Below are 17,521 nucleotides of genomic sequence, written 5' to 3' on the forward strand. Positions count from 1 at the left end.
GTTTTTGTAGATCTTAGACATGTGTGCAGAGTCTTCCAGCTTTTAAAAAGTTGTGTGTTCTTGTTTGTTTTTGTAGATCTTAGACATGTGTGCAGCCCCTGGATCGAAGACCACACAGTTAATCGAAATGTTGCATGCAGACATGAGTGTCCCCTTTCCAGGTAATCACTGGGGCCAGGGAAGCTGTTTAGTGAGTTGAGGGCGACTAAAGTCCTCCCCTTCCCTGCTTCCTGGGCAGTGGAGTGGCCTGTGACTATAGTGAAGGTAGCGCTGTGTTGGTGTGTTCTCAAACCAGCACGCTCAACTCTGAGAGCCTTTCTGTATGAGCTGCCTGTACTAGGACATGGCATGTATACAGATGCGTGAGCTTGGGTAGCAGCTTCCCTGCTCTGTTCAGTTTCTGCCTTAGGTAAGGAGCGTGGCAGGTTATTCTGGGTAGTTGCTGTTAGCCCCTCCATTCAGATCCCTTCGCCTTTCAGCAGTGGCTGTGGCAGCACTGGGTGCCATATTTGACGGGGGGGATAGGCAGTGGTGCGGGGAGGTGGCAGCCATTTTTGCAGTGAGCCAGTGTCTCCTGAACAATGACGCAGCATGCCTAGTGTTGGCCAGGCCAGCTTCCGTCTCCTGCTCGGTGACATTCAGCGCTGCCCAGCCCTAGTTCTGTTTCAGTTGCATACCTAACTAACAGTGTAGGCGGTTTCTCTCCCTTTGCTTGTCTTCTTTTTAACCCTCATCTTATTGATAGCTGTCTGTTTTTAGCTCTTTCCGTGCCGTCACGGAAAGAAGAAGGGCCTTACTTAGCTGGCAGGAGCAGTTTCTCTTTGTTCAGATGTTTTGTCCTTGTGTTGGGAAGAACGGTCCTGGCTGTAAATGGTGTTAAGCTTCTTTGGTCTTTTGCTGAAGTGTGAGAGGAACCAGAAATGAGCAGGGGTACCACTTGGGAAACTTCCCAGGGGTGGTTCTGAGCTTGGGACATCAGCACCATGTAGCAGGGCCAGCTGATGGGCTCAGGTGACAGGACCCCAGAGCAGAGCTTGCATGTGCAGGGCCTTGTGTGCCCTTCTCTCTCCGTCGCCCTCATAATTCGTAATCCTAGAGAAGACCCGAGCACAACAGCTGTAAACAGCTGCTAACAAATGAGACATTCAGGTGCAGCTCTTTCTCTCTCTTCTAGAAAGCCTGTCTCGAAAATCAAAAAAAAAAAAAAGAAAGAAAGCCTGGGTCTTACGTTTCGCAGAACGTTCCTTCTCACCTGCCGACCAGAGGTTGTGGTTGTGTGTTTCAGGGAATGCTTCTCCTGCGCATCTCATCTGACTACAATTTTATGTTCCTAGAGGGATTTGTTATCGCAAATGACGTGGACAACAAGCGCTGCTATCTGCTCGTTCACCAGGCCAAAAGGCTGAGCAGTCCCTGCATCATGGTGGTAAACCATGATGCCTCCAGCATTCCTAGACTCACGGTAGATGTGGACGGAAGGAAAGAGATTCTCTTCTATGATCGAATTTTATGTGATGTTCCCTGCAGGTATTTATATTATTACGAGGCCAGAAAGCCCACAGTCTATGTCAGGAAGTCCAATCACATGTGGGTTAGGTGAACTGAAGTAGCATGTAGACAGTCATGCACATGGTCACTGTGGCCAGGAGTCTGGGAAGGGCGTCAGGTTGCTGCGTGGAGCAGCGTGATGAACAGCGCCAGACGAGAGAGGACATCCTTGAAGAATTGGAGTTTGACATGCATGCACACACACACCAGGATGAATTCCAAGATATCACTGGATCCATTTGCATCCCAAGTATTCTCTTGGAGTGTATATATAAAAAAAATGTTGGGGTCTTTTATTGAAGTTTGTTACTTAGTTAAGTGAAAGAAATTGAAACCTTTGTGAAACTCATTTTCTCTGTATGTTGATAATTCAAAATTAATGTCAGAAGTGACTTATCAGAGTCTTAGGAAACCTCTTTGGGGAAACGTCATTTTCTTAAACATTTACTGCTCGTAGTAGCACTTAGTAGAAACTGTAGCTGGTAATGCCAAGTGTGGCTGAGTTAAAACGCATGGTGAGTGAGTGTGAAAGCATGGACGGTGAGCAAAACCAGCCTTCTGTGTGCAGCATCCTAAGTCAAATACATGGATTTTCTTGTCTCCTTGGTTACAGTATTTAACTTTGAAGGACCTCTGTTCTACCCATGTGGATTTATATATGGTCTTAAAATCAAAAGAAAAACCATTTTTTTTATATTCTGAAAATAAGTTAGTCTTACAAACACTTGGTTATAGGCTGACGAAATTCCTGAAATTATGGTAGGATTTCTACCATAGGAGCCCTTGCATCCAGCCAGGATGAGGATGTGTTCCAGGTCTTTCCTCCTGAAGCACAGAGGAATGAAGCTGTGCAAAGTTGTAAGCTAGGGCAGAAACGGACCCTGGTAGATGAACTAGGGTGACGGGACCTGTCCTGTAAAATACACATGCAGTTAATAGCAAATCAGTGCAGAAAGTTGGTAATTGTACTCAGTCGGCTTGATTGAATTTACTGTGGCACAGCCTTTGCAAGTGTAATTCTAGTTTTAAAATATCATTCTTTAATCAGTTTTCTGAGGAGCATTTTTGTAAGGGCCTGTGTTACAGGTTAGTGTGGCTAGTACAGGCTAAACATGTCCTAGTTTGAATATTTAGCTTCAGAAGCCGAAGCATTTTGAGTCCTTGTCAGATCTGCAAGTGAGCAGCTGCACCTGAACTCACAGCCAGAGCAGTGCATGCTCAGGTGACCCATAATCATCCTCAGGCTGTGTGTGTAAGGTGTGTGCAAAACCAGTGCATTCGTGTTTAGGATTGGTTCTCCTCTTGCCCTTCCAAAGACATCCAGAATTTATTTTCTCCAGAGCACTGGGAATAAGGAATCCTTCTTCCGTGGAGGGAGTCTCTTCAGAGTAGAATGAGGGTCTCTGCTCCTGTGCTTTCATTTGGAACTGAGTGTTGGTGTCGTGCTCTGAGAACTGCAGTAGGCAGGCACTGTCTCTGTGAGCATGGAGGTGCTTTAGTCGGTTTTTATACCTACTTTACGGTCCAGCCTGGGTCTGATGTGCTTGTTAAACATCTGCCCAGGCAGTGGCTCAGTTCTTAAATGTCTTCTTTCCAGTGGGGACGGCACGATGAGAAAAAACATTGATGTCTGGAAGAAGTGGACCACCTTAAACAGCCTGCAGCTCCACGGGTGAGTGAGCTGGTTAGACCCGAAGAGGGCAGACTACCAGTGTGCTGTTTCCCAACTGACCGTCTGCAGGTCGTTACTAGCTGCCTCGTGAGCGTATTTGCACACTACAGCTTGCTTTAAGGCAGTGGTTCTCAACCCTTTGGAGGTCGGCTATCAGTATCGTGCATATCAGATATTTACATTACGAATTTTTTTTTTTTTTTTTAAATTTTCGAGCAGGGTTTCTCCGTAGCCTTTTGGTTCCTGTCCTGGAACTAGCTCTTGTAGACCAGGCTGGCCTCGAACTCATAGAGATCCGCCTGCCTCTGCCTCCCGAGTGCTGAGAGTGCTGGGATTAAAGTTGTGCGCCACCACCGCCTGGCTACATTACGATTCTTAACAGCATAATTATAAAGTAGCAATAAAATAATTTTATGATTGAGGTCACCACATGAGAAACTATATTAAAAGGTGTAGCATTAGGAAGGTTGAGAACTTTAAGTCCTTTAAGAGTAGTAACTGCTCTTTTATTCTGCCAAGTTGTGTGTATACTTACTGCCTTTTATGACCACCTCACCTCAGATCTGAAGCACGCCATTTCCTCCCTGTAACTGACCTTGGATCTCTCACAGTAGCATCTGCTAGTGCTTAGTGTATTGCCTTGTTTGTGTGTGGCATTCTTCCATAGTTTTAATTTTATGTGTATGAACTTTTTGCCTGCATGTACATATGTACACATTGTGCACGCCTGGTGCCGGTGGAGATCAGAGAAGGCAATAGATCTTGAGACTGGAGTTTCGGGTGGTCGGTCGTGAGCCACCATGTGGACGCTGGAAGCAATCCCAGGTCCTTCACAGGTGCTCTTACCTGCTGAGCCATCTCTTCAGCGTACACACAGCATTTTCAGTGGCCTTTCTGTAGAGCTTGCTGTGATTTTTTTTTTCTTTTGACATGAAGCACATGCCCATCAGTGTGCACTAGCAAAAACCAACTGCAAAGATTTAATTGTTTATTAAATGCTACTGGTTTTGTAAATGGAGGAAAGGGTTTATGTTCTCTGTAGAAAAACCACATATCTGAATAAATATTTTTTTTTATTTTTTTTATTTTTTTTGGTTTTTCGAGACAGGGTTTCTCTGTGGCTTTGGAGCCTGTCCTGGAACTAGCTCTGTAGACCAGGCTGGTCTCGAACTCACAGAGATCCGCCTGCCTCTGCCTCCCGAGTGCTGGGATTAAAGGCGTGCGCCACCACCGCCTGGCTCTGAATAAATATTTTACGAAGAGGTTCTCCAAATACGTTGTACTTTTCTTGCTAAACTGTTGAGAAATGTGACAGCAGAACAAACTGTGCAAGTCAATCTCTTCTTTAGGAATGCACACTGGCCCCTAGAAGATCACCCCGACTTCATTTGCTGTCTTGGAAAGTGTTTTGTTTGTTTTTATCCTGAAGTCTGTGTGGTGAGGTGGGTAGGTACTCTCTGTGCCTCTGCCGTCTTGTGCTAACCTGCCGCTCTCCCTTAGCCTGCAGCTCCGGATAGCAACTCGGGGTGCTGAGCAGCTGGCAGAAGGCGGCAGGATGGTGTACTCCACGTGTTCTCTGAATCCTGTCGAGGATGAAGCCGTAATAGCGGCTCTGCTGGAAAAGAGTGATGGTGAGCATGTGTGCTGGTCTTTCGGGGACACTGAGTGCACTGCTGGTGAATGGGTGCTAATCCCATGAACTGCAGCACATGTGTTAGGGCGGACGTTACTGTGATGGGCTAATCCCATGAACTGCAGCACGTGTGTTAGGGCAGACGTTACTGTGATGGGCTAATCCCATGAACTGTAGCACGTGTGTTAGGGCGGACGTTACTGTGATGGGCTAATCCCATGAACTGCAGTACGTGTGTTAGAGTGGATATTTATGTGCAGCTCTTAGCGTTCATTTTACTTCCTCAACCTGCAAAACCAAGTAAGCGGCTGTGTCCTCTTGCCACCATTCGGGGTTTTTTCCCTCTGGACTTTTGGTTTTAGGGTTCGCATGTAGGTGGGTAATCTAGCTGTCCTCTCATGACTGCCTTGTTTGCCTCATACAGGGTTTCATCCCACGTGTAAGCTGAGCAGTACCCAGCTGTCTGTGTGACCCCCTCGTTCACTGCCTCATCAGTGGGTGGGGCTTGGGCTTCTACTGTGAACTACTGTGAGCCTGAGGCTGTGAACATGGTGTGCTAAGAGTCCCTGGACAGCCTGCTCTCCATGCTTTGGGATGTGCATCTGCAGGGCATTGCTGGGCCCTCTGATAACTCTTGTTGTGATGAGGACTCACAGGGCTGCTCTTTGTACTGACAGGCAGCATCTTTGTCCTGCCTGCACACAGGGTTCCAGTCGCGTCATGTCCTTGCCAGGCCTGGGATTGTTTTGTTAGTGCCCATCCCACTGATTTAAGGTCTTAGCACACTGAATTGCCCTGAGGCATCAGATAGGCAGTATTTTCAAACAGTATTCCAAAACAGCATTTTTCACAAGCCTTTTTCAGGTGCTTCAGTTTTAGCATTTTGCTGAAGTGTTAGCATCCTCCATTAACTTAACCTGTATTGGAGTTTTCTAAAAGCAGAGAATAGGTTTTCTCTGCTTTTCGGAGGAAGTGTACTCACATCCTGAGGCGTGGCGCCCACACCTGTCATCCCTTGCCGTGGGTGTGTTGTAGCCCTGGCTGGTCTGGATTGTGCAGTTGGCCCTCAGTTGAGTCTTTAGATGAGATTTAATACATTGTATTCTTACACATCAACCTTAGTAAAGGTAGGATTTTGGAATAATTGTTTTAATAGTATTTAACTTCTAAAAGCGCTCGTGGAGAAGGAAATGAGGAATGACATATTCTCCGACCCTCTCCAACGTGTGCCGGGCGATGGTGGCGCTCCAACGTGTGCCGGGCGGGCGATGGTGGCGCTGTGTGCACTCAGGAGGCAGAGACAGGCAGATCGCTGTGAGTTGGAGCCTCATCTGCAAAGCTAGCTTCAGGACATCCAGCTTTTACACAGAGAAATCCTGTCTCAACCCTGCCCTGCCCCTCCACCCCCCCCACCCCCCCAAAAAATTGAACCTGCTAAGATTTATGTCTGTGTTAGCTGGACTTTTAGGAACAATGGGGTTCTGGTAACTAGAACAATAGACTCTGTCTTTTGCTGCAGCCTAGCCTCTGATTGCTGAGAAGCTCTCATCCTCACTGTTGGGAGCTGTTTCTGTCACTGCTTAGTCACCAGGCTAAGCCAGGAATGGGGCCTGTGCTCACAATGTCAGGAAGAGGGAGCAGAGGAACTGGGTTCGAGAGCAGTCTGAGCTGCACAGACAAAAGCCCAGGGTGGGGATGTGGCTCAGTGACAGCACACAAAGCCCTGGGCTTTGATAGCAGTGCAGAAGCAGTGTGCTCTGGAGGTGTGTGTAGGATTGAGGGATTCATCCTCTTTGGGGTGCCCTTTTGTTGATGTAAAAGCTGACTGGTTTCTTGGTGATGAGTTGTCTGACTAGAGTGGGTACTGAATGCAGCTGAGCTCACCCCGGACACAGGTGATGGAACTAACAGCCTCGCTTCTGTCCTCACACTTTGCGTTTGGTCCTAGTCACAGCTTTGAACAGGAAATGAGCAACAGAAAGTGCTTGGGTTCTGGGAACGCAGGGAGTGTCAAGCATCAGAGTTGGTACAGTCCTTCGTTAAGCTCTGGCGGTGGCTCACAGGCATGGAGACTGCAAACGGGGTGGGCTGACTGCAGCTTATGGGGCCAGCTCCACTTCTCTGCTCCTGGATGCGGCCCACTGACCCTGCTGGATGGAGAACCAGTGTCTGTGTTGTGTTTGCTTTGAAGGTGGGAGGCTCGTAGAGCAGACTGCTTCTGTGAAAGCTCTGCTCCCTGCAAGGGTCCCTTTGGGTGGGGTCTTTGCTTCTCCAAGGAGCTCAGGTGTTGCTTTCACGAGTCCATGTGGTAGCAGGTTAGATGGGGACGGATGTATCCACTGTACAGCCTCCTGTGGCACCGCTGTTGGAGACTGAGGAGCAGTGTGTGTTTACTTGCCCTGCTCTAAAGTGGGAAACTTTAGAGAATTTCCTGGGATAGAAGCGTTCAACTCTGTGGTGTTAGACAAAAAAGCATGAAGACTCAGATCACCTGACCAGTGTGTGTATTGAGTTTTAATTTGCATTTTAAGAATATAATGAAATGTCTTTTAGTGAAGTTACTGCACTGAGTCTGTCACCACCCCAGAGGGTTCTTTGTGGCCATTAGCATTCACTCCGTCCTACTCCAAGCCACTTTCTGCCAATGGACTTGCCTTCCCTGGACACTGTTGGAATGAAGCCACATTGTGTGGACTTTCCCCTGTTTCTTTGAATGTGCACAGTGTGGCAGCCTTTGGGGCTTTTTTTGGGTGTGTTTCTAGGTGCTCTCGAGCTTGCTGACGTATCTGCCGAGTTGCCAGGACTGAAGTGGATGCCTGGAGTCTCCGAGTGGAAGGTAATTCTGCAACGAGGGCTTTAGTCAAAGATTTAAGAGCCATAAACATTGGAAAACATTTGTGTTTGGGTATTGTGAATCAATGCATCACCTGGTTGTATAGTATAGAATCCACTCACAGATTCTATTTAAAGACAAATACTGTATTACATGTGTTTTTCTGTTTTGTTCCTCATATAGAACCTGTCTTTGCTCTCATGCCCATAGATTAAAACCTTGTGCCTTTTTAAGTGTGTTTGTGGGGTGGCAATTTAATCTTGCTTTTATAAAAAAACCAAACAAAATGGTTCTTTGACCTTCCTGCTATGTCTGAGGTTTTTTTCTGTTTAATAAATAAATAACCTGGTCTGGGGCTTTGATGCTGTTTGTCCTGGACTTTGAGGTGAAGGAATTTTGGTATTTTTTAAAAGATGCTATGTAAGTTATTTGCTGTGCGTGTTTTAGCTTTACCTTTGGAAATAGTCTTTCTGTGCTATGTGCGTTCTCACAACTCCCCTGTGTACTTCACTGTAGTAATGCTGCTGGTCTCTGCAGGTCATGACTAGAGATGGGCAGTGGTTTGCAGGCTGGGATGAGGTTCCCCAGGGCAGGCACACACAAATTCGACCTACTATGTTCCCACCAAAAGACCTGGAGAAACTGCAAGCAATGCACCTAGAGCGATGGTAAGTTGGTGGCACTGTGGGCTTTGGAATGAGGAGATGATAAGCTCGGTTCCCATTGGATGCAACTGGCAATGTTTACAATGTTAGAACTGGTTAGAATCTTAGAGTTAATGCATGAGCTTTTCATTGTTAATCCATTAGTGTGGAGGAATTGTCCAGAGCAATGGCTTCATTATGATAACTTCATAAATGCATGCCGTGTTCCTTGATCATCACGGCCATCCGTTCATTCTTGTGTCTTCCCCTGTTCCCCTACACGGACTTTTCAAAGACAGTGTGAGTGAGCTCTTCTGTAAGTGGGGCTGAGAGTTTGCGGTTAGGGAAGATCCGGTCATTTGCCTGACATTTTATATATACTATTTTAGCCTTCGGATACTTCCGCATCATCAGAATACTGGAGGGTTCTTTGTGGCAGTATTGGTCAAAAAAGCATCAATGCCGTGGAATAAGCGTCAGCCAAAGGTAAGGGCTTTTAAATCCAAAACCAGCCAACAGGGCATTGGACTTCACCTCTGTTCCTGTAAGACAGGACCTGGAAGAGTTAGTCCATTTGAAATGCAGAGCAAAGTGGAGATTCGAGGGGTGAGGATGCTTGGAGAGGCTAAGCCTAAAGGGAGGATTCATCCGAATTTCAGATTTTTCCAGAAAGCAGGTACTTCTCACAAAGAGATGGTGAGAAAGGCCATTTGGGTAGAACATTCTGTCTCCATCTTAAAGTTGAGCTACTCAGCAGCAGTTGAAAGGATGTGAGATTGAGGGTGGGCAGGACGAGGGGCAGTGAGTCCAGAGTCCTCTGACATTCATTCACAGGAGTCCGACACCATGGGGCTTCCTTCTGCTCCCTGTATGTGCTGGCCACGAGTGAGGAAATGTTATTCCCTCGGGTTTGTTAGCCCAAACACTGTTTATAGCTCATAAACCAGACTTGTGTGGTTAGAGACTGTGGCTTGGAGTTGTGCAAACCTCTGTTTCTTCACATCATCTTCAATTGGGACTAACACTGCTCAGCTTTGCAAAAACAAAAGGAACTGTTTTCTCAAGGATTGCAGCGTGCTCTGGCCACAGTTAAAGGTGGCCCAGGGTAACTGTTTGAGATCCAGCTGTGAAGGCGGAGACACTGCTTCTGGGTGTAGGCCAGGAAGGTCCTTACTTCGAGACTGTGGGCCTAACTCCAGGGGGGGGGGGTCTGAGCTGTGCTCTTTCCTGGTAGAGGTAGGATGCCAACCAGGTCAGTCTTTCTCCAGTGCTGTGCTTACCAAGTAGAATTTCCTTGGCTGTTGCATTTTACTCATGCCAGGGGGTCTGAGCTGTGCTCTTTCCTGGTAGAGGTAGGATGCCAACCATGTCAGTCTTTCTCCAGTGCTGTGCTTACCAAGTAGAATTTCCTTGGCTGTTGCATTTTACTCATGCCAGTGTGTTTAAAGGGTTGTTTCCAGGTAGTCAATTGAGGTTTGGTGTCAGGATGCCTTGTGTTTGCCTACAGTGTTTTAATAGTGGCATGCATTTAGTTAGCTATTTGAAGCTGGTGTTGAGACTGGAGTCCTCTCCTGGTCTATCCTGTGTGCTCTGTACCTATAGCTAGTGCTCTGAGCTGTAAGTGTGCTGTCGATTACCTACACTGAGGAGCCTGCCGGCCCCTTGCTACTTGTGCAGTGTAAAGGGGGCTCCCCTTTGATGGGTTCTTGCCTTTCACAGTCTGTTGTTTTATTGCAGGGTTCCGTGTTAGCGTGTCTCCCTCATTGCTACTTTTCTGTGTCTCACTAAATTTGGGTGTGTAGCCTGCCCTCTGTGAGTGAGCAGTGTGCACTGCGGGGGTGCACTCCTCATGGGGTAGTTAGTGTCTTACTAGTCAGTCATGGGGAGCAGACACTGTGCTATGTCTTTAAAGAGAAGTTGTGGACAGTGGGCTATTTGAGACTGTTACTCTGACTTGGATTTGGTGACCTGGGGGAAATCCGGAACTTGCCTTCACTGAAGCATCCTAACTTGTAATCTGACTGTGGAACTGAAAGATTGACTCTCACAGATCTTCTAACTGTAGGAAGGACACAGCGCTTTATAGATTGTGTGGTGTTGTTAGTGGTTGAGCCCCGGGCAGCGTGCACGTTGGACAAGTGTGCTAGAATCCCAGGAGCTTCCACGTGTGACTGAAACCTTGAGTTTTTCTCCAGCCAGCTGTGTGCCGTGGTTGCTGCAGTCCCACAGTCCTCTTGGTTAAATTCCATCAGTCATGTACCTGTGCCTCACCCAGAGCAGACACAAGAACAGCCTGGCTGTGCTGCCTCTACCAAGGCTCTGAGTGGACGGTGCCAGCACATTCCATTCGTAAGAGCAAGTTCTAAAAGGGATATGGTTTTAGAAGAAAATTTTGCTGTCTTCCAATGCCATGGAAAAATACAACTGGTTGATGTGAATTTGATAGTTTTAATTTTCTTGCAGTGGTGAAGTGTTACTGCTTTATTATGAAAATGAACTTGTCCCCTTCAACAGGTACAGAGTAAATCTTCAGAGCCCAGGAAGGCCACAGCATCCAGTTCTGTGGGTGCCACAGAGAGGAATCCTGGAGACCGCTCTGAGCTAGACGGTGACTCAGAAGTAGCCCAGTGCACTGAGAACACAGAGAGTAAAGAAAAGAAAGATGGCGTGTGTGGGTGAGGAGAACTACGCTGGGCGTGTAAGCCAAATGGGATCCCAGAGCCTTGGCTGTGGCCATTTCCAGGGAGTCGGGACAGCACAGCGTCTCTGTAGCTTGGAGAGCACCCACAGCTTGACAGACAGTTGAGGCCCGAGTGCTGGCTGGGGCCAGTGGGTGCTCTGGAGTGGGCTCCTGCCGTGCTTGCTGACTGCCTTTCCGCCCCTCATTCCCTACTAGGCCTCCTCCTTCAAAGAAAATGAAATTGTTTGGATTTAAAGAAGATCCATTTGTCTTCATTCCTGAAGATGACCCTTTGTTCCCGCCTATTGAGTAAGGATCTTGACATTTGAATCCTGCTTTAGAAAGCTCGTTGTAGCAAAGCAAATACATTACCAGTCACATCCAACTGGTGTTTTGTAGTTAGATCCTCCCTCCTTACTGTGCCTGAGAGCTGGGCAGTACTGGGGAAGTACTAGCCTTACCAGCTGGAGGTGTCAGCTGGGACCCCATGTAGGTTCTTCTCACCCAGTTGAGGAGCAGCGGCCAAGGTTCCCAGTCTGCTCTTACTTAGGAAATTGAGGAGAGTAGGTCCGGGTAGCAGTGGAATTACCCTGCATAGGGAACACAGAAAAGCGTGCATTGTAAAAATGGTAGTGTTTGGCCCAGTGTGGGAGTTTGGGCTCCAGCTTGTAAGCGCTGCTCTTAGAACAGCCGCTGGCCTGGCTGTCCTGCAGGCACATCCTGCTTGTGCTTTGAGACGAGAGGCACAGTCTGGAAGTTAGGTTCTCTTGGGTGCTGTGAGGTTCGTAGACAGTCGGCCGTGGGCTGTCCGTGTAAGCAGCTCCACTGTGTTGACAGGAAGTTTTATGCCTTGGACCCTTCATTCCCGAGGATGAATTTGTTGACCCGAACTACAGAAGGGAAGAAGCGGCAGCTTTACATGGTCTCCAAGGAACTGCGGAACGTGCTGCTGAACAACAGTGAGAAGATGAAGGTGGGGCTGGCGGAGCTGAGCAGGGCCTTGCATACCCACGCTGCTTTCACTTGGGAAGAATAGGTTCCACTGCCCACATTTTGTTTTCTCCCGAGATAGTTGTCCTTTAGTTTTCCAGCCTGGTGGCTGTGCCTCCTACAAAGTGAACGATCTGCCTTGTTCAGTCTGCTGGACTATCAAGGCAGTGACATAAAGAGCCTCTGTCTTGATGCATACTGAGATGTGTGCAACTTATTCTTGTGCTTAATTGTTGAACTTTAGGTGTTGTCATGAGCTGTGGACATAGAAGTGGTTGGAACTATGAGTTGATTCTTGTATACCAATTTCAGAAAGATCTTCTTCTCTTTCCATCCCTTTCCAAAACTGCTCTCAGGCAGCCCTTACCCCACAGTGGAAGGGGCTGCAGTAAACAATTGTCCTTAGTTCCTGTTTCTTGTCATTTTAAAATTACAGGTCATTAACACTGGGATAAAAGTCTGGTGTCGAAATAACAGTGGTGAAGAGTTTGACTGTGCGTTCCGTTTGGCACAGGAGGTAATTTGGAAATGGAAAGTCCTAGCCATGGTGCTGAGACAGCCGAGAAAGGCCTTACGTCATCCATCCCGCTGGACTTGAATACTTGAAGGCTTGCTAGAGCTCACCAGGCCACCTGAGCCATCCTTGAGTTTTTCCAGGGCTTTGACCCAGGGGAAGAACTTAAGCCCTGAGTCCTATAGGAAAGCCCTTCAGTAAACGTACCCATGGGATCCCAGTGCCCTTTCTCTACTCTTACAGGGGATATATACATTGTATCCATTTATTAATTCCAGTACCCATGGGATCCCAGTGCCCTTTCTCTACTCTTACAGGGGATATATACGTTGTATCCATTTATTAATTCAAGAATCATCACTGTGTCCATGGAAGATGTGAAGACACTGTTGACCCAGGAGAACCCATTCTTCAGAAAACTCAGCAGTGAGGCCTACAGTCAAGTCAAAGACTTGGGTGAGTACAGGGATTTAGAGGCTGGCTAGTGTTGACTTTATGAGGCCTGTAACAGGCGTTTCTACTTCTAGGGACCCTTTCTCAGTCACATGTACTAGTGTAGGCACTCCTCTGTATGGGTTCCACATCCTCAAATTCAACCAGTCATGGATTGAAAATATTTGAGAGAAAAAAAAGTCATGTCTGCCTGGGGATGTGCTCAGTTGACAGGGGTCTTCCATTAGCAAGCTCAGAGCCCCGTAAACTGAGCCTTCCTGTTGACCCAGCACTCAGGACATGAGTCAGGAAGATCAGATATTCAAGGTCATCCTGGGCTGCACAGCAAGTTCTGAGTAAGAGTTGTGGTAGGACATTCACTCCGGAGGGAATTTGTGACTTACAGATAACATTGCAGAGGCTGTAAGTGGGCGGTGTGCAAACCCTTGCCATTTCATACGAAAGACTTGATCCTTTTTTGAGGGTTCTTTTCCTTGGTCCCTGTGGAACCCGTACTGCTACTACACCTTGCAGGATTATTGCCTGGGGTCCTGGTCATGAGGCCCACGTCTGACTCTTCCACCAATCTTGTAGGCTCTGGAGTTCGGGTTCCCCTGTTTTAGTTCCATGAGACCCGTGGTCGTGGTTGCACTGTCCCCTTACATCTCCATGTTAGGTTACTAGGTCACGGTGGTGACGTCTTCACCATGTCCTTCTTTCCTTTGTTTGCATTCTTGTGACAAGTGTGTGTTGGTGTGTACAGACAGCTCACTCTGCAGCTGCATGGTCCTGGGTTTGTTTGACCTTGTCCTATCCTGTGTGAGCCACAGGCACTCAGAGTTCTGTAAGCTCTTACCTCCTACTCCATCTCCTCAGCAGAATCACGGTTCAAAGGAAAGATTATTTAAAACGAAGCAGGAACTTGATTTTTTTGTAATTCCATGAAGGTTTATTTTCTGTCTTTGGTTGGTGTGTGGACATGCCTGTGCCATGCTCTGCATGGAAAGGTCAGAAGACAACCTGTAGGAACAGCTTTCTTCCTCACGGGGTCTGGGCGCAGACTCCAGTCTTCAGGTTTAGACAGCAAGCTCTTTCTCCAGCTGAGCCATCTTGCTGGCCCTCATTCTTCTTTGAGGTGATGAGAGATAGGACATGGTAACTGAGATTATTTTGGGCTTGGTGTAGGAGTTGGAGCTTTATTATATTTAACCTTGAGTGTTGAGAATTGGCCAGTAGTTAGCTCTCAGTCTCCTGCCCCTGAAAGTTGTCATCCTCTTGAAAACAACACTGAGCTTTGGTTGTGGCCAGGAGTGAAAACCTTGGCGCATGTGTCTGTTTTCTCTTTTCCCACAGCAAAGGGAAGTGTTGTGCTGAAGTACGAACCGGATTCTACGTAAGTGTGTATGCCTCACTATTGGATAAGTAGCCTGACATGGTAGCTCGTGGTATAACCCCAACACTTGAAAGCTAGGGCAGGAGGGTACCAGACTACAGCATTGGGGCCTGGCCTTTGGGGAGTTCCAGGCAGCAAAGCAGCAGAGGTAGGAAGATGCAGCTACTGGGTGGCAGGAGGTCGGGCAGTGGGTACGACTTTTTTTTTTTTCTCTAAGGTTGCATGCCAGTATCACTAATGTAGCTAACAGGATGCTCAATGCTTACATGTAGCCTTCTTTGTTGACAGGAATCCGGATGCCCTCCAGTGCCCCATTGTGCTGTGTGGGTGGCGGGGAAAGGCTTCTATTCGAACTTTTGTGCCTAAGAATGAGCGGCTTCATTATCTCAGGATGATGGGTCTGGAGGTATTGGGAGAAAAGAAAAAAGATGGGGTCATTCTTAACAATGAGAGTTTAGACAGCCCAGAGCAGCCTGAAAATGATGAGGGTGCCGAGCAGACAGCACAAGAGGCCAGCATCTCAGACGGCATCACTGGCTGTGACCCAGCTGCAGCTGAACCATCCCGGTGAAGACACCTCCACATGCTGAACTGGCTGTTCTAGACGAAATCCAGAACATCCTTAGCTGTGGAGTATATTGATAGGGCCTGTACGTGGGTGGGTGGTGGCAGTCTGGGGAGCTTTATTTTCTAGCATTTAGGAGTCGCTTCGGCAGATTGGATCCATGTTTCTGCTACTAAAGGCTAACGCAAAATAGCCTTTGCAGAAGTTCAGGTCTCTTGTTGGGCCAATGTTGGCCTAGTCTTTTTAAAATTATTTATAGTAAAAACTACAACTCTTTGGGAAACAGCTCTTTGCTTTAATAATGTTTGGACTGCACATTGGTGCGCCGTGCGGTGATGCTGACACCTGAGGCCTCAGGTGGCTTCTGTGCCTTTGCATTGAAGGGTGAAGTAAGGATCCCAGAGTGAAGACTAGAGAATCATGGCGGCAGCTTTGGGGACAGTTCTGTGCTCACCCAGCAGGTGCTTTAAGTGGGGTTGCAATTACTTGGGTCATGAGATATGAGCTATTATGATAATAAAGAGCTATTAAGATTAAAAAAAAAAACAACCGTATGACTTTGATTTGCTCTTAGTTGGCTAATTGAGGAGGAAAACCTTGCCTCTGGGGTAGGCCGGAAGCAGGGCTACTGCGGAATTGTCGGCCCCTGTGTCCTGAGCAGCTTCCCCTTCAGTGAGATACTACAGACTGGACTAGGGACTGCCAGGTCCTTGGCCTGGTTCTGGCACAGAACCAACCTCATGCTGGTTGAGCCACTGCCGGTTTCAGTGTTTAAGAATGGCGAGGTAGAGCAGAGCGGAACTGTACTATGTCCTCTCCCCGGCAGGAGCAGCCTTCCCTGCCAGCATCACGTTTAGAAGTGACTGCTAACCCCTTATTGCACACACATGCAGGGCAGACATGGCACCTGCTTATGTCTCTGTCTCCTCGGCCTTCTCGACACTGCCCTGTCCGCAGCGTTTGCTCTCGCGCAGATTGTCCAGGCAGTGTTCTTGGAGTAGCGTTTTCTTTCCTGTAGATGTAATGTACTTGGTCTGTACAGGTGAGCATCAGTTATAGTTTGGGGTCTTGCCTGCTGAACTGCCTCTGAGCCAAACAACACCTCTGGGAGTTCAGCTGCACCTGCTCACAGAAGGTCATCCCAGCTTGTGGCTGTTGACATCCCCTGGGGAGGGTCACAGGCCCATCTGAAGTCCAGCTACACCATACCACATGTTGTGACTCCACCTTGGAGAGGGGCTAGAAAATACAGGCTGAAGACAACTAGGGTGGAGGCTCCATCTAAGTGGCTGTGGGAAAGCCCTCTGCTGGTCAAAGAATTGACACTGTCCTTTAGGGAGAGGGGCACCCATGGCACTGTTAACAGCCCTCCCTCACCTGCTCTATAAGGAAGCCCTGTAAACTCGCTGGTTCCCCAGAATGGGCCTTGGTAGCATCATGGAGTTTTGGTGAAGCTTGTTGGACTCTTAGGAGGGGTAGACTTTGCTTATATTCCTTGCCCCGCAAGAGGAATTTTAGCAACAGTGGGGCTCCTTAGGTTTTATTTTTGAGTATAACCTTGAGAAGACCACTAAGCCGAAACCACTGGAAAAACCTGACTGCTAAATGGCACGGTGACCTCAACCAGTGCCACCCAGGCTACCTCCTACAGGTGTGGGTTAGTGGGATTGTGGGATGTTCAGACAGGCGGTGCAGCTGGGGCTCCTGTCCCTGTTGGTTTTCTGTCTCCTTATGTGGTCTCAGCTTTGCTCATCCAAGTTCCCTGCCTGCTGTGCTTCCCCACTCAGATGTGGTTTTAAGGGGAGGTCTTTCAAGACTGTTTTTGAGTCTTTTCCTATCCCGCCAGCCAGCTCCCAAATGACACAAGGATTATTTATTTGTTACTAATTATGAAAGCTTGGCCTTAGCTTAGGCTTGTGCCACTAGCTCTTTAAACTTTAACTAATCTACGTTTTGTCGTGTGGTTCAGTGACCTCTGATGGGTACTGCAGGTCTGTCTGGACAGACACCTGCTGGTGTCGCCCGTGTGTCTAGATTCAAACTTTCTGCCGTGTAGCGCCTGCACTACAGGACTGGACATGAGCCAGGAACTAGGCCGGGGATTTATAAACACACAGATAGAGACACAGGAACACGGGTCATCCTTGATACAAGAATGCCAACTTTATTGTGCTTCAGGGAAGCTTATATAGGGATCCTTAGCTGATAGCCACCACCCACCTGAAACCACTCCCCTGCCATCAGGAACTCATGAGGGCCTCATGCTCAGAGCAGCTGCAGGCATACGAAAACAAGTTGTTTTGCTCAATTCACTCCAGCTGGCCAAGGGTCTGAGGCAGGCAAAGAAAGTCAAGGGGCCAGGGGTCTGCAGCCCCCAACACTGCCTGGGAGTCCCGCCTGTTCCTCCTGCCTAATGGCTGTTCAGCTTTTTATTACACCAACCCACGGCAATACATTTTCACACAGTGCACAAATATCTCATAATACAATTTGGTTTTGTTCTCTAGTTCAGGCATCCTGCACTTGAGAACCTCCTGCTTCAGCTTCCCAAGTTCTGGCTTATGCGTACCAATGGGTGCCTTCATCGAGAGAGCGTCTTAGAAGAAACTGCTCAAAC

The 17,521-nt window shown here is 47.9% G+C and overlaps 1 protein-coding gene across 1 annotated transcript in view; it reads left to right on the top strand.

Annotated features, from left to right (window-relative positions):
• Positions 1 to 15,453, top strand: part of Nsun2 (NOP2/Sun RNA methyltransferase family member 2) — a 23,653-nt gene extending 8,200 nt beyond the window's left edge. The window contains exons 6-19 of the mRNA XM_005356696.2: positions 77 to 161; positions 1,335 to 1,527; positions 3,146 to 3,220; positions 4,721 to 4,851; positions 7,616 to 7,689; positions 8,224 to 8,354; positions 8,720 to 8,816; positions 10,845 to 11,005; positions 11,227 to 11,319; positions 11,848 to 11,983; positions 12,437 to 12,517; positions 12,832 to 12,970; positions 14,300 to 14,339; positions 14,628 to 15,453. Coding sequence (XP_005356753.2) covers positions 77 to 161; positions 1,335 to 1,527; positions 3,146 to 3,220; positions 4,721 to 4,851; positions 7,616 to 7,689; positions 8,224 to 8,354; positions 8,720 to 8,816; positions 10,845 to 11,005; positions 11,227 to 11,319; positions 11,848 to 11,983; positions 12,437 to 12,517; positions 12,832 to 12,970; positions 14,300 to 14,339; positions 14,628 to 14,910 — 1,719 coding nt within the window. The 3' untranslated portion in view covers positions 14,911 to 15,453. The remainder of the gene's footprint in view (positions 1 to 76; positions 162 to 1,334; positions 1,528 to 3,145; positions 3,221 to 4,720; positions 4,852 to 7,615; positions 7,690 to 8,223; positions 8,355 to 8,719; positions 8,817 to 10,844; positions 11,006 to 11,226; positions 11,320 to 11,847; positions 11,984 to 12,436; positions 12,518 to 12,831; positions 12,971 to 14,299; positions 14,340 to 14,627) is intronic.
• The last annotated feature ends 2,068 nt before the right edge of the window (positions 15,454 to 17,521 follow it).

The sequence above is a fragment of the Microtus ochrogaster genome, chromosome 19, assembly GCF_000317375.1.
Source record: "Microtus ochrogaster isolate Prairie Vole_2 chromosome 19, MicOch1.0, whole genome shotgun sequence".
NCBI classification, from domain to species: domain Eukaryota; kingdom Metazoa; phylum Chordata; class Mammalia; order Rodentia; family Cricetidae; genus Microtus; species Microtus ochrogaster.